Here is a 17,256-nt window from a genome sequence, read left to right on the forward strand (position 1 = left end):
TTATGCCATCAACAGTACAGGATCATCCCCATGATCACTGTGTCTGAGGTTATCTGCCTCTTGGTTTTGCCTATAACCATAGCCTAAGCATCATCATTCTGTTTGGGGAGCACATGAGAGAGAGAGACCCTCTCCTTACTAGTATGCTCCTTACCTCATCCCCCTGTTTTCAGCCAGACTTGCCCCTCTCATTCATCTTCACTTCTTTCCCCCTGCCTTCAGCCATTCTGCCCCCTCACTTACCTCCTCTTCCTTCAGCCAGTCTGCCCCTCTCACTCATCTCCCTTTCCCTTAGCCAGTCTGCCCCTCTCACTCATCTCCCTTGCCCTCAGCCAGCCTGCACCTTTCACTCATCTTTCCCCCTGCCCCCAGTCAGTCTGCTTCTCTCAATTATCTCCACCCAGACCAGTCTGCCTTTCTTACTCATGCCTCCTGTCCTCAGCCAGTCTGCCCCCTCACATTTTTGGATAAGATCTCGTTGCATTTTTGATGCCTAGAAGAATGCATGACATATACAAAAGTCTCAATTATGTTACAAGAACCATGTTTGTATACAATCTACTTCAACAATCAGAAGGCAAAAACATTCTACTGGCACCCCCTCCCTGAACCCACTACACTGTGGCTTCTCTTCCCCAACACCTCAGAGAGCAAAGATCCCAGATTCAATAATGTGGACCAGTCCTTACTGTTTCTTGACTAACTTGCAAGCTCCACAAACAGTACCTGTTTCACCTAGGTGTTTATACTGCATTAAGCCCCCACTCTGACTTCCAGCTGCTCACCTCCAGGGGGCTAGTCAAGCTCCACTCCAGTGCACTCTGCCCAGGGATCACCCTGCTACAGACACACCATCTTTCCTTACCTCTACCTTAAGGACGGGTCTATGCTTACCTTGGAAACAGCACACCCTTAGTATTCCCAATGGGGTGGGGCTGGAACAGACCAACACATTGGCAGTAACGGGAAGGGGATGGGCTTTATTTCCAACTGCTCTAGAGCACTGCTGAGCTCAAAGTGAATTTGAGCCACACAGTGCGTGAAGAACTTCTTGATCTCACCATTTCAAATCTCGTGAAACTTAAGACAGCAAGATCAAGAAGCTCTTCTGCACCACGCAACTTAAATTTACTGTGAGCTTGGCAGTACCACAATGCAACTGGTAAGACAACACATTTTAATGGCAAAAGCAAGCAGGATGGAGGACATAAATCCCGGGTACCATGGTGACCTCGAATCTGGAATTTATCAAGTCCTGCCCTACACAAATTGATATCAGTGGAATTGAAATATGAGAGCTTTTTGACATCTGAAAGTGGAAGTGGAGGTATTTTTCCACCAGTTTGATTCCTAAACCTTAAAAAAGACTGCACAAGAGAGGAATAAGCTATAGCTGAGTGGGGTGTTTTTCTATGTCTGCATTCATTTATGCTGCTATGTACTAAGAACAATTCTATAATTGGGCACCTCAAGGTAGGCACGCCCCATACTGAATGCAAATTCTGTAATGGCTTTTGTGCACCAGGATGCCTTATAAAATGCTAGTGTAAGTTGGCATTAATGTATCTAACATTAGGCATGAACAATTACATCAGGTCAATGGCAGGAGTAAATATTTACATCTAAATGTTCCAAGATATGCATGCAACCTATAGCATTCTATAAGTTACACATGTAACTGCAAGAGGGCATACACCTGGACGGAGCATACAAGGGGCATGAGCAGGTCTATACCTCATACGTTAGACCTGCCCATTCAGGTGTATGCCCCCTTGCAGTTATGCACTAATGCATTTACGCACTAGTTAATAAAATAGTGTGTAGTACATATATGCACGAAAGTGGCAATTATCTCAGCAGTTAACATGTGTATGGCACATATAACTACACCTACACAGTTATAGAAGTGCCCTTTTAGTGTCTAATGTACGTTATGGTTTCCTGATATCAGAAGTGTGTATTTAAGGATTTTTAGAGGGTATTTTCCTCCTTATTTTTAAATTGTGTGTATTGCATAAAAGGATTTTTGTTTTAGAAAATGTATTTTTTTTTTAAATATCTGATTATACATCACCTTTTGTCTTGTGATATGCTCCTTTCATGCGATAAATTGCCATTTTATTTTTTGAGCAGTGATGCATATGTCAGGGTGTTGTAAATTGTGCAAGTAATGAAATCTGCTTCTGATGCTTACTTGAGTACCTTCCATTGGTGGCCTTTCATCTAACCTGTAACATGCAGAGAAAGATAAAGGATTTAAAGATCATAGAACTAAAGCATAGACACATCAAATCTACATTCCAACTAGTGACTAAAAATGATACTGATAGGAAATGAATGATGATAACTACCAGCATAGTGAAGTGCTGCTTTGAAAAAACAAGTTTCAGGTCAGTATATTGGGTTACATTAGCTAACAAATGGTGCTATAGTAAGACGTTTGGTGCTATTAACACTTTATAATTCATAGCGTGCCATAGCAGCTGGTAGACACGCATCATAAACCTAAAACACTCATTCAGACAATCAAAAAATGCGAAAACAACATGGTTTGGTACTCATTAAACATTTTCTGACAAACTAATGAGCAACTTATGGAACATGAGGATCAATACACATCAATTATCACTAAATAATCTGTATAACAAACATATGGGGAGGTGGGATTCTGAACAACTCAAGTTGTTTGCAATTTATGTGTATACCTGTAGCTTGGTACAGTGCAATACATTTTTCCAAGGGACTCCACATACATAGTTTCCCCTTCGAAAACGGCCTGGTATAACTTATGCATGTTAACAGTGGCTATAGACTTTGCACCTATTTATGTGGGCAGTTGGAATCTGGGAAGAAAGTGGACATATGTTGGAAAATGTTAAATACATATGCTGTTTTCCTCATCTGACCTAAGCATGACTTTATGAATCTCTTTTCAACACAGTTAAATATGGAAGCTATTTTACCAGTGCAAAGGAGAGCAATTTTCTACCACATCATTTTACCCAGGTGAATGGCTTTGAAAACTGTCCTCCTCAGATGTAAGGAGGAGGCTGAGAACTACAGGCTGATTAGTCTGACCTCAATGGTGAGTACATGAATGGAAAATGCTCTTAAAATGGAGGATAGTGCAGTTCACGGAAGCCAATGGATTACAGGACCAAAGTCAGCATGGTTTAAATGTAGGTAGACCTTATAAACTGAATCTAAACAATTTCTTTGGCTGACTAAAGAATTGGATCAAGGGAGAGTGTTTTGACATGTTTCCACACAGGTGAGTTATGAATAAACTGAGTGCCCTCAGCATGGGCCCTAAAATGACTAAGTTAAAAATTGGTTGAGTGGAAGGCAACAAAGGGTAATGATAAATTGAGTTCACTCTAAGGATGTTACCAGTGGAGTGCCACAGGCATTGGTTCTTGATCCAGTTCTTTTAAACATCAGTGTTAAGTGATACTATGGAAGGCCCATCAGGAAAAATTTGTCTGTTTGCAGCCAATACCAAAAATCTACAATACAGTACATACCCTGGAAGGTATGGATAACATAAGGCAGGATATAGCAAAACTTAAGAATGATCTAGAATTTGGCAGCCAAGATTTAACACTAAAAAAAAAAAATGCAGGGTCATGCATTTGGGATAGAAAAACATAAGAAAGTGGTACAGCATAGGGGGTGCAGTACTCCTGAGCATGAAAAAAAAAAAAAGCAGGACCTTGGGGTGATCATATCTGATTACCTTTAGGAGCCAAACAGGTAGAAAATGTGATGATAACCCAGAAGGATTTCTTCAGTGTATAAGGAAATGAATAGGAAGCAGGAAAAAGGAGGCAATAGTGCCTCCATACCAGTGTCTGATGAGAGTGTATTGTTTATAATTCTAGAAACTGCACCATCTAAAGGATATAAACAGGATAGAGTAGGTCCAAAAAACAGCTATCAAAATGGTAGTTGTCTGTCATAAAGCATATGGGACAGATGTAAAAATCTAAACATGGATACTTTGGATAATGGCAAGATAAGGGAGATATGATAGAGACATTTAAATACTTCTATGCTATAAATGTACAGAAGTTGGCCTCTTTTAGTTGAAAAGCAGTTCCGTGAGGCGTCATAAGATGAAGGTGAAAGCAAGCAGACTCAGGAGTAATCTAAGGAAATATTTCTTTACAGTGTAGGGGATGCATGGAATGGCTGACCCAGAAGAGGTGGTAGAGTCAAGGACTGTATCTGAGCTTAAAAAAGCATGCGACAAGAACAGAAGCTCTCTGAGAGAGAGGAAGGGGCCGTAGAACCTAGTAGTCAGTGTGTAGGGCAGATCTGATAGGCCTATAGTTCTATGAATCTTTTCTATCCAGACACATCTGCAAAAGATCTGTTAAAGTGGTCAGTACCATCTCAAAGTCTGGAACAAAGTCCTACTGAGCTATCCAGCTCCACAAGTAACCACCAAAATGTCATGCAAATGTGACTCAAATCAATTTAGGTGCCACTTGCAAAATAGAATTTGGCCAATAACTGTGACAACAACAATGGCGGGTCTAATCAGGCAAATTGCACCATAATGAAAAAAAAAACAGAAGGGGGGGAAGAAAGACCTCAGACTGGTGACACATCCAAATTAATGGAATTAATACATTTGTACACAGTCACCGTACTTCAATCACTGGTCTTCAACCAACCACCTCCCTAGATGTTCAACAATGTCCGTTTTTTTATTATTTTATAATGCAGAAAATATCAATACTCTCATTCAGGACATGAGAAGCAAAAAAAGCAACTTATCTTATGGCAGCATCAAACTCGGGCATCCCCAACAGTCCATTTCGCCAATCAAGGCTTCGTCAGGGGAAAGACGCCATACTGTAGAATAATGCTCAGGAGGCAAGTGGCATTGTCCTGTCCTGCTGTAAGCTCAACTGCTACATAAATAATGCCACACTGGGAAAAGACCAAGGGTCCATCGAGCCCAACATCCTGTTCACGACAGCGGCCAATCCAGGCCAAGGGCACCTGGTGAGCTTCCCAAACATACAAACATTCTATACATGTTATTCCTGGAATTGTGGATTTTTCCCAAGTCCATTTAGTAGCGATTTATGGACTTGTTCTTTAGGAAACGGTCTAACCCCTTTTTAAACTCTGCTAAGCTAACCGCCTTCACCACGTTCTCCGGCATACTACTCATCTACTTTGTACTATTGTTAGAATGGGGGATGTGCAATGATGTACATGTGGTGTTCATACATGATTTGAACTGTCAGTTCACTGCTATACACCAAAAAACTGAGCACAATCAAATATTTTATATAAAAGTTTTTAGTTTTTGTTTTCACAAATATGCACAATTTTTCTTAATGTAAGTGTGGTTTCTGTACTAGTTTTTCAATTTTGACATAAGAAACCGATTTTTATAGGTCACCCAGATGTTTGAGTAGTACATTAAATTTTAAAAGCCAGACCCTTGATAATTCTTCTAACTTTTGGAGATCCCTTCTCATTGTTTCTACTCCCACCAGGGTATCCACTCTATTGGCTATCTTCGCGTCATCCCTAAAAAGGCAAACCTTTCCTTCCAACCCTTCAGCAGTATCTCCCGCAAATACATTAAACAGAATTGGCCACAGCACCGCCCCTGAGGAATTCCACTGCTCACCTTCCTTTCTTCCGAGCGGATTCCATTTACCACCACCCTCTACCACCTGTCGGTGAACTTCCTCTGTACCGTGGGAGCTCAGCAGGGGAGGGGGAAGCAGTGTGAGCAGAGCTACACTGATCCTAATTCCAGCTACAGCCAAGCTCTGTTTCTGGTTTCTGCTACAGCCAAGCTCTGTTCCTAGTTCTGCAAGTCAAGCTGTGTTACTGTTTCTGCTCCAGCCAAGCTCTGTTCATGATTTCTGCTCCAGTCAAGCCCTGTTCCTGATGTCTGCTCCAGCCAAGCTCTGCTCCTGGTTTCTGCTCCAGCCAAGTCCTGTTACTGCTTTCTCAGCCTTGCCTTAGCTTGTTTCTGCTTTGTCCTCTAGCCTTGCTTCTGTTTGTTCCTGTTGCTTCTAGCCTTGCCTCTGTTTGTTCTTGTAGTCTTGCTATATCATGTCCAATCCAGTTCTGTCCAGATCCAATTCTTGCCTTGTCCTGCCTGGGTTCCAGTTCTAGCCCCTTTGCCTTCCTTTCCTTGCCTCGTCTGGATCTGGTCCTTGCCTTGTCCTTAGTACTTTGCTATTTCTGCCCTGCTTAGTTTAGCCTTGCCTAGCCCAGCCTTGTCTGGTTTATTCTAGCTTTGTCTGCCCTGCCTAGTCTTATCTTGGTTCTTGTTCTGACTCCTGCCCTGTCCCAGCTCAGGGAACTTGTCTGCCGCAGCTCTGGCTGCAGTCTAATGGCTCACCTACTTTGAATTTGTAACATCTAATTGTAAATGAAGAACCACTGGTGGATGTTCTAACTGCCCTCTTAATTCCTCTCTTCTTCTGAGAACATAATGGAATCTCTCTCATAGATCTTTTCAAAAGGCAACTGCTCTCTCCAGATAAAGAGGAAGAGCTTAGCCTAGTTTGTTAAGAACTTGATATACCATCCTTCAATAAAAATCAGAGTGATGCACAATAAAAGCATAAACATTAAAATGCATGAAAGTAACTCCATATAAATAGTAAAGGGATAGCACAAAAAGAGAATAAATATAGGTCGGTTCCAGAACAAAAAGCATGGTGGCATCATTTAACAACCAGGGAGAAAAAAACCTGGGAAAAAAGATGGGTCTTATGGAGAGCTTTGAAACGGGAGTAAGATTGCTCACCAAGAAGATCAATAGGGAGGGCATTCCAAAGGAAGGTGGTAGCACAGAAGAAAGTCAAGTAACAAGTAGATTCGAAACAAGAACAGGAGGAAGACATAGCCGAAAGGATAGGGCAGAACGCAGGGGCCTAGGAGTGCAAGGAGAGATGAGGACAGAGAGATGAGGAATTCCCAGTATGTAAAACCTTTTGAACCAGTGTAAGAATCTTAAACTGTATGTGAAACGGAACAGGAAGCCAATGATGATGTGCCAGGAGGGGAGAGACATGATCAGATCTATGTGCGTGAGAAAGCAAACAAAAAGCTGTGCTTTGGACTGTTTGAAGCCTCTTAAGAGCAGCTTTAGGGAGACCTGAGTAGACAATATTACTGTAATCCAAATAGGAGGAAACCAAGGTATAGAAGTGATTTATAGTAGTAGTAGAATAAAGTAAAGTGACACAAAAATCATCATCTAAATAAGAAAGGAAGGAATGAATAGTATGAAGTGACTGAAAGCACACTCTAATGGTAGCAGAAATGTGGGAATGAAAAGACAGAATTCAAGACAGCACCTAGGTATCTAAGAGATTGTACCAGCTGAAGAGAAATGTTATGAAGGGAAGGAACGAGGGAGGGAATGAAAGACTGACCGGTAATCCAGAGAGCGACAGATATCGAACGGTTCACCACCAAGCCATTGGTAACTAACCAGGAAGCAATCTTGTCTAAGCAAGACTGAAGAGCAGAGGAGATCAATATTAGAATGGCTTTGGGGGAAAACTAATAAAGTATCATCAGCGTAGATATAAAACTTAACAGAGGTTGATTTTATCAGTGATGCCAACGGGTTTAAGAAAATATTAAATAAAACTGGATAGACGAAAGAGAGGTAAAGGACAGCAGGAACACAGCACAACAGAGAACAAATGATCCCTTAGAAAAAAGAAAAAACAGTTTAAGACAGAACCAGAAATACTCAGAAGCCAACTTGTCCAGCAGTAAAGAATGACTTACGAGATCAAAAGCTACACCGAGGTCCAGAGAGGCAAGACGTGTGAAGTGATCATGGGCAAGAGAAGCATGCAAATCATTGAGAAGAGCAGTCATAATGGTCTTGGTGGAGTGACTCTGGTGAAAACCTAAATGGGAGGTGTGAATGAAGTTGAAAGATTCTCTTTGTTGATTCAATTATTCTAATTCTCTCAGTCAATTTTGAAAAGAAAGGTAAAGTAGAAATTGGTCTATAATTAGCAGTAAGACAGGGATCAAAAGAGGACTCTATGTTAATTCCATCTGACCCCTCTCTTCCTCCATCAATAAGTTTTCATATAAGGCATTTTCTATTCAAAGTCTGTTACCAAAATGGCTAAGGAAGTTCCTTGCCCTTTCAACAGGAAGCAGAACCCAGACTGTATGTATTTGGCCTTCTAAAATATAGAGAGACCCCTAAAAATTTTATTTGATTTATTTCAATTTATAATCCGCTTTTACCCAAAGCAGAGTACAACAGTAACATAAATAATAAAAACACATAAAAAAAAAAAAACACCAACCACTGACAACATACAGCACTACAGGCAAAGTCAGTCAGTCAATCAATAATTCTAATGATCCAAGGTTAGCCTGTAACAAGTCGAAAGCCATCAAGTTCTTCTGCCGCCTAAGATCACAGGCAGTTTATTCCATTCTGTTGGTCCAACAATGGAATAAATCCTCTTCTGTGTATATTCCAACCATGTGAGCAGAAAAAAAGGCATCTCCAACAGACAAGAGTCTTCAGAGCGAATGGTTCACTGTGGTCTATACCAGTGAAGAAGTTCAGTCAAATACAGAGATGAATCCTGGTACAGACTTTGATGAACCAACACTAAAAGTCTGAATCTAATCCATTCTCCTAATGGTAATCAATGTAGTTTATTTATTTATTTATTTGTTTGTTTGTTGCATTTGTATCCCACATTTTCCCACCTCTTTGCAGGTTCTATGTGGCTTACAATACATCATGAGTAGTGGAAGAGTGCTAGAAAATAAACATTTAGTATTACAGAAGGATTTTGGTCAACATGATGATAATAAGACATAGTAATAGTATACAAGCATATATTATGATACAGTTCTGAATATAAATGGGCGAGTTGTGCATATTCACATTGGTTGATCTTTGTGGTACGCTTTATTAAAGAGATAGGTCTTCAGTAGTATGCGGAAATTTGTTCTTTCGTAGATTGATTTCAAGCCGCGCTGCAATGTGTTCCATAACTGTGTGCTCAGGTACGTAAAGTTTGATGCATGCATTAGTTTGTATTTCATACCTTTGCAGTTGGGGAAGTGCATGTGCGGGATGATCTTTTGGCATTCCTAGGTGGTAGGTCTATCAGGTCTGACATGTAAGCTGGTGCGTCACCATGGATAATTTTGTGAACTAGTGAGCATATTTTGAACATGATGCGTTCCTTAAGTGGGAGCCAGTGTAATTTTTCTTGTAGGGGTTTAGCACTTTCAAATTTTGTTTTGCCAAATATGAGTCTGGCTGCAGTGTTCTGGGCTGTTTGAAGTTTCTTGATTATTTGTTCTTTGCAGCCGGCATATAGTGCGTTACAATAGTCTAGATGACTGAGCACTATTGATTGTACCAGGTTACGGAATACAGTCTTTGGGAAAAAAGGTCTTATTCTTTTTAAATTTCACATTGAGTGGAACATCTTCTTGGTTGTGTTTTTCGCGTGATTCTCTAGTGTTAGGTGTCGATCAATGGTGACTCCAAGAATATTTAGGGTGTCTGAAATAGGAAGGTTTAGAGTTGGTATGTTAATGGCGGTGAATTCTTTCTTGTTGTGTTGAGAGGTGAGTATTAGGCACTGGGTTTTTTCTGCATTGAGTTTCAGCCGAAATGTGTCCACCCAAGAATGCATGATATGGAGACTTTGGTTGATGTCATTGGAAATTTCTTTTAGGTCTTGTTTGAATGGGATGTAGATCGTTACATCATCTGCATATATGTAAGGATTAAGGTTTTGATTTGATAGTAATTTTCATCATTAAGTTGAATAGAGTTGGCGAGAGGGGGGATCCTTGTGGTACTCCGCATTCAGGTACCCATGCGGCTGAAATAGTCGAATTAGATGTCACTTGGTATGATCTTGTGGTTAGGAATCCCTTGAACCAGTTGAGGATGTTGCCTCCGATTCCGAAGTATTCAAGGATGTGTAATAAAATTCCATGGTCAACCATGTCGAAAGCGCTTGACATGTCAAATTGTAAAAGTAGTATGTTCTTACCAGTTGCAATCGTTTGCTTGAATTTAGTCATGAGAGTGACTAATACTGTTTGGGTATTGTGGTTAGACCGAAATCCTGACTGGGAATCGTGAAGTATTGAGAATTTATCTAAATAGTTTCTTAAGAAAGCGAGTAACATGATCATATTTAGACAGGCCATACAAAAGACGAACTGTAGAATTTTGTACAACTTGTAAAGAATGGATACACGTAGCTGGCAAGCCAACACATCCTATATTACAATAATCCAAACTAAACAATATCAAAAACTTTGCAACATTTTCCAAAAATCAGTTTGTGATATCAAGGGATGCACCTTAGCTAGTAACCACAACTTAAAAAAAAAATATATACAGTGGGGGAAATAAGTATTTGATCCCTTGCTGATTTTGTAAGTTTGCCCACTGACAAAGACATGAGCAGCCCATAATTGAAGGGTAGGTTATTGGTAACAGTGAGAGATAGCACATCACAAATTAAATCCGGAAAATCACATTGTGGAAAGTATATGAATTTATTTGCATTCTGCAGAGGGAAATAAGTATTTAATCCCTCTGGCAAACAAGACCTAATACTTGGTGGCAAAACCCTTGTTGGCAAGCACAGCGGTCAGACGTCTTCTGTAGTTGATGATGAGGTTTGCACACATGTCAGGAGGAATTTTGGTCCACTCCTCTTTGCAGATCATCTCTAAATCATTAAGAGTTCTGGGCTGTCGCTTGGCAACTCGCAGCTTCAGCTCCCTCCATAAGTTTTCAATGGGATTAAGGTCTGGTGACTGGCTAGGCCACTCCATGACCCTAATGTGCTTCTTCCTGAGCCACTCCTTTGTTGCCTTGGCTGTATGTTTTGGGTCATTGTCGTGCTGGAAGACCCAGCCACGACCCATTTTTAAGGCCCTGGCGGAGGGAAGGAGGTTGTCACTCAGAATTGTACGATACATGGCCCCATCCATTCTCCCATTGATGCGGTGAAGTAGTCCTGTGCCCTTAGCAGAGAAACACCCCCAAAACATAACATTTCCACCTCCATGCTTGACAGTGGGGACGGTGTTCTTTGGGTCATAGGCAGCATTTCTCTTCCTCCAAACACGGCGAGTTGAGTTCATGCCAAAGAGCTCAATTTTTGTCTCATCTGACCACAGCACCTTCTCCCAATCACTCTCGGCATCATCCAGGTGTTCACTGGCAAACTTCAGACGGGCCGTCACATGTGCCTTCCGGAGCAGGGGGACCTTGCGGGCACTGCAGGATTGCAATCCGTTATGTCGTAATGTGTTACCAATGGTTTTCGTGGTGACAGTGGTCCCAGCTGCCTTGAGATCATTGACAAGTTCCCCCCTTGTAGTTGTAGGCTGATTTCTAACCTTCCTCATGATCAAGGATACCCCACGAGGTGAGATTTTGCGTGGAGCCCCAGATCTTTGTCGATTGACAGTCATTTTGTACTTCTTCCATTTTCTTACTATGGCACCAACAGTTGTCTCCTTCTCGCCCAGCGTCTTACTGATGGTTTTGTAGCCCATTCCAGCCTTGTGCAGGTGTATGATCTTGTCCCTGACATCCTTAGACAGCTCCTTGCTCTTGGCCATTTTGTAGAGGTTAGAGTCTGACTGATTCACTGAGTCTGTGGACAGGTGTCTTTCATACAGGTGACCATTGCCGACAGCTGTCTGTCATGCAGGTAACGAGTTGATTTGGAGCATCTACCTGGTCTGTAGGGGCCAGATCTCTTACTGGTTGGTGGGGGATCAAATACTTATTTCCCTCTGCAGAATGCAAATAAATTCATATACTTTCCACAATGTGATTTTCCGGATTTAATTTGTGATGTGCTATCTCTCACTGTTACCAATAACCTACCCTTCAATTATGGGCTGCTCATGTCTTTGTCAGTGGGCAAACTTACAAAATCAGCAAGGGATCAAATACTTATTTCCCCCACTGTATATATATATACACACACATTTTTTTAAACAATAGATTGTACCTGCTGCTTAAAAGACATAGCAGAATCAAGAATCACCCCACGTTTTTTTTATCTTGTGAGAAACAATAATTTTGGAGCCAGACAATGTAATTTCAGTAGGAATCTGAACTACAGGATCTGTTGTAACCAGCAATAGTTCAGTTTTTAACACATTCAAAGTCAATCTGTTCTCAGCCACCCATCATAACACAACAGTAGCACTACATGTAAATGGCGTGCTCAATAACCAACAGCTCCACATGTGGTAGAATCCACTTTGAATTCAGCCTGTTTCCAAAAGACTGGATATGAAACAAAAAGTCCAACCAACTCAGTACTTAACAAGGTCAAGCTATCTCACTTTTCAGTGGTAGTGGAAGCAGCTGTGAGAAAAGCTAAGACTGCAATACCCTTTTCCCAAAGAGTCCAGTAATTTCTACTACTACTTGACATTTCTAAAGCGCTACTAGGGTTACGCAGCGCTGTACAATTTAACATAGAAGGACAGTCCCTGCTCAAGGAGCTTACAATCTAAAGGACAAATCTAGTCAGTCAAATAGGGGCAGTCAAGATGTCCTGAAAGGTATAAAGGTTAGGTGCCAAAAGCAACATTGGTGGGCTTTGAGCAAAGATTTGAAGATGGGTAGGGAGGGGGCTTGGCGTAAGGGCTCAGGAAGTTTATTCCAAGCATAGGGTGAGGCAAGGCAGAATGAGCGGAGCCTGGAGTTGGCGGTGGTGGAGAAGGGTACTGAGAGGAGGGATTTGTCCTGTGAGCGGAGGTTACGGGCGGGAACGTAAGGGGAAAGGAGGGTAGAGAGGTAATGAAGGGCTGTAGACTGAGTGCATTTGTAGGTAAGAAGGAGAAGCTTGAACTGTATGCGGTATCTGATTGGAAGCCAGTGAAGTGACCTGAGGAGAGGGGTGATATGAGTATATCGGTTCAGGCAGAATATAAGACGTGCAGCACAGTTCTGAACGGATTGAAGGGGGGATAGATGGCTAAGTGGGAGGTCAGTGAGGAGTAGGTTGCAGAAGTCAAGGCGAGAGGTAATGAGAGTGTGGACGAGAGTACGGGTGGTGTGCTCAGAGAGGAAAGGGCGAATTTTGCTGATGTTAAAGAGAAAGAAGCGACAGGTCTTGGCTATCTGCTGGATATGCGCAGAGAAGGAGAGGGAGGAGTCGAAGATGACTCCGAGGTTGCGGGCAGATGAGACGGGGAGGATGAGGGTGCCATCAACTGAGATAGAGAGTGGAGGAAGAGGAGAAGTGGGTTTTGGTGGAAAGACGATAAGCTCGATCTTGGACATGATTTCATGAGTGCTAGGCTTTTGGCTGGGACAGCACTCACCAAATCTATATAATACAATACATGCATCTTTTATAGGAGTCTCCGGACTAGGAAAAAAGAATGGGAAGTAAAAAATTCCAAACAGAAAAAAAGCTTCCCATTCCAAAAAAAGAAACAGGTTTCTTGCAACTTATTCCATTGCTTTACCACTCAGTGCAAGGAATATTTTTGTTCCCCCCCCCCCCCCCCCCGCAAAAAAAAAAAAAAGATATGTGCACATCTGAAAATGCTTGAGCACTTATCTATGTCTCTGACATTCATACCACTGCAGCGGCAATCTTCTGATAGTTCCTCGACCCACTAACGCTTCAACCGAAGTTTGTAATCCAAATATTCAAGATAACGTAGCTCCATGTGCACAAATACATCAATATAGGATGCCATACTTTGTATTGTTATTTGAATATTCTTATTGCTGTATTTGTCTATTGCTTATGTTTAACTTATTCCTGCTATAAACCATCTTGAGTGAACTCCTAAATAATAAATAATAAATACCTTCCAGCATCACAACTGCATATGCTGGCTCATTTCATGAAAAGGGCTCCTCCATATGAAGCATCCACTGTGGAAGACCCTGTGCCCTGAGACCTTAATTTAGCCCCCCCCCCACTTTCACTCATAAAGTCTCCTTTTGAATCTCTAGACATTGCACCTCTGAAATTTCTAACTTGGAAATTATTTTTCCTAATAGCAATCACTCTAGCTATGAGTGTAAGTAAACTCCAAAGCATTGGTAACATATGAAATCCACACAAAGTTCTTCAGACACATCCCAAATTCTTGCCTGATGTTGACACGCTTTTTCAGTTAAATGAAGAACGATGCTTCCAACCTTTGTCTAAAGAACCATTCAGATCTTTACAAGAAAACTCTCCGTACACTAGACTGTAAATGGACTTTTGCTTGCTACAGTACTTTAAAAAGAACAGCTTTTCATCTCACTGGATCCTAATAGAACTAGTATGCCAGTTGCAAAAAGAACTCTACCAAGCTGGCTGTTTTTTTTAATGTATACAATTCTGCTAAGAACAAGTGGATAGTCCTGTCAGCTCCAAGGTCAAATCTCATCAAATTAGAGTTGTTGCAGGCACAATGGCCCTCCCAAAGTCTGCTTCACTGAACAGCATCTGCAAAGCTGCTATATGGCCCTTTCTTCATACTTTCACTGCACATTGTTTGGATCAGGGTTCAGCACAAAACGATACCTTTGGCCAAATGGTGCTGGCCACTCTGTCCCTATAAATTAGCAATTCTTGCACTTGACAATCTAAGTCTGAGCAGTACCAAGCATGGGAGTCACCCTTTTCTGTACCTGACTCAATCCTGCATTTCATTGGAAAAAGCAATGTTGCTCACAATCCCTCCCACCTCCCTATGAGTTGCCTGAATCTTTTGAACTTTGGAACTGAGGAGGCTACAAGCTTAGGGCTTTACAATAAGTTCTGAGCTCCTCTGTCTCACTGCCATCGGTTGACATTGTCCACTCGTGTTCCTTATCAATCCTTCCATCTAGAGAAAAAAATCTGTTACAGGCGAGCAACAATGCTTTATATTCAGAGCTACTTGAGAGTCAAATTACACAACTGACTTTTAAGCCATTGACAATACGGATGTACCTAGAAGAAACAAGTAGCAAGTCCCATTGTGCTTGAATTCCCATAAGCAAGCCTTTAGGTAGTTTTAGTATATAGCTTTCAGTAGTGTACCTGAAAAAGATGAAGTGCTTTCTCCCTCAATCATAATTAAAACAGAAAATTCAATACTATTTCCAGAATACAAACGTTTGCAGTTTATCTGTGAAGGTTACATGGAAATACAGCAGAAATGCATTTGTACAGTATCAACTTTATTGCTAAATTAATTCCCTTTTATATGTAAACAGTTGACATGAGATCTTTTCTCATATAACAAAACTGGTATTAGGGCAAGTATGATTATTTTAACCCAAACTGCACAATATTAGTTTCTTAAGCAGTAAGAAATATCTCTCACACCATCCGTCATCAGAAAAGTATAAAATTACAGAATTTTTAAAAAGATGAAATGTGACTATATGACTAAATTGTTTATAACTGTGCAAAATGTAGACAATATTCCATGCATTAGATAACATTCTTTCAAACATTGTAAATTATTATCAAATACAGGATTATGTTTGGCTGATTTCTGGCATGTGATTTCTGGCACGAGATAGAACCTATGAAGAACTGCTGACACAATATACTTAAGTCTGACATAAATCTAAAAGGATATGTCTCAACTAGATTACTTTTACCTCTGTCTTTCCCATTCTGCATCTTTTCCTCTTCTTCTGCACCACCTTCCTCTGCTTTAGAAAAAGAAGAGAAATGGGTTGTGGGGGAATCCTTCAATGTGGTAGTTGTTTTATGTTAATAACACTCATGTTTTTAGATAATTATCTATCTATTTTATTTATTATGACATTTGTATCCTGCATTATCTCAAACAAACAGAGTTCAGGTTCAATGTGGCTTACAATCCAATTATAAGCAGGTACTATCTCTATCCCTAGAGGGTTCACAATCTTGGTTTTTGTACCTGAGGCAATGGAGGGTTAAATGACTTGCCCAGAGTCAGGAGCTGCAGTGGTAATCGAACCCAGGATGCTGGGATCAAAGTCTGTTGAACTAACCATTAGGCCACTCCTCCACTCGTATACTTATACATGTCAGCAATACTTTTTCTAAATTAGGAAAAATTGTTGTGGTAGCTGTGTTAGTCCCCTTTTAAAGGTAATAAATACGTGTTGTTTCTCAATTTTTGATATACCACCTCTTTTGAAGCACAAATCAAGGCGGTTTACATATAACTATTGTTACGCTAACAATACATTTTTTGACAAGCTTTTGAAAGCAATACCCGATTGTTCTTATACTTTATAATCATTTTTTTAAAAAGGGGCTATATCCAGGAAAAGTTAAAAGGAACATAATGTTTATATGCAACCAACGTAACAAAAAAAATCTGTCTTTCATCAGCAAATTATGGTACAAAAAATACATTAAAAAAATCGGCAACTTTAGCCATAACATGTTCATGGCTAAAACCAAAGATCTTTGCTCTAGCCTTAACCCTGCTCCACCCCCCAACCCCACCCCACTTACCTATATACTACTTATGTTGATCACCACCTACCTTTGATACTCTGTTCTCCCTGTTATTTTAAGGCTCTGTCTTTCTTGGTTCTCCTCTTACCTCTATGTTCACACTTTTAGTATGTCCTCTGGTAGATCCTCCTCTATTACTATACCATTACCAATTACTGTGTTTCAGTGCTCTGTCATGGATCTTCTTAATCTCTCTATACTCATTTGCTTTGTTATAAGATGGAGTAACTGAGCACCTTACTCAGACTTCTTGTGAAGCAGTTGGGTCACAGTATCCAATATGGAAGCTAACTCGGAATTCCACTGCTCCACAACCTGCGATGGAGTTTCCTCCAACATATTCCTCTTATCAGAACTCTGCCAATTTTCTAAAAATAGGTCAACAGAAATATTTTTCTGACAGGATAACATCATAACTACTTGGCCCATGGAAATTTAATATAATTGTAAGGTAAAGCGAAGATACTTATCTGTAGCAGGTATTCTCTGAGGACAACAGGTTTCACATTCTCACAAGTGGGTAGACGCATCCTGCGTTGCCCGGGCCGGCAAAATGCCAAGAAAAGAACAAAAGCTTTCTGGAGCACCAGCAGCTCCAACGCGTATGTGTGAGTGCATTCCCACCCACAGCGTGGCCGCGCCTTTCAGTTTAATACAAAAGCAAAATACGAAATAAAATATGAAGAAAAACAACTCCAAGGGGAAGTGGGTCGGATTGTAAGAATGTGAAGCCTGATGTCCTCGGAGAATACCTGCTATA

General features: G+C 40.8%; 1 protein-coding gene across 2 annotated transcripts in view; it reads right to left on the minus strand.

The window, feature by feature from the left end:
- DTNB (dystrobrevin beta) overlaps positions 1-17,256 on the minus strand; it is a 425,808-nt gene that overhangs the window by 20,996 nt on the left and 387,556 nt on the right. The window contains exons 18-19 of one of the 2 annotated variants that reach the window (XR_003941631.1): positions 15,644-15,697; positions 2,075-2,228 (exon numbers count right to left, since the gene is read on the minus strand). Coding sequence is in view for 1 of the 2 variants with exons in the window: in XM_030198634.1 (XP_030054494.1) it covers positions 2,224-2,228; positions 15,644-15,697 (59 nt within the window). In the remaining variant the exon portion in view is untranslated. The remainder of the gene's footprint in view (positions 1-2,074; positions 2,229-15,643; positions 15,698-17,256) is intronic. The other variant, XM_030198634.1, reaches the window with a different exon arrangement.

This window comes from Microcaecilia unicolor, chromosome 3, assembly GCF_901765095.1.
Source record: "Microcaecilia unicolor chromosome 3, aMicUni1.1, whole genome shotgun sequence".
NCBI classification, from domain to species: Eukaryota; Metazoa; Chordata; class Amphibia; order Gymnophiona; family Siphonopidae; genus Microcaecilia; species Microcaecilia unicolor.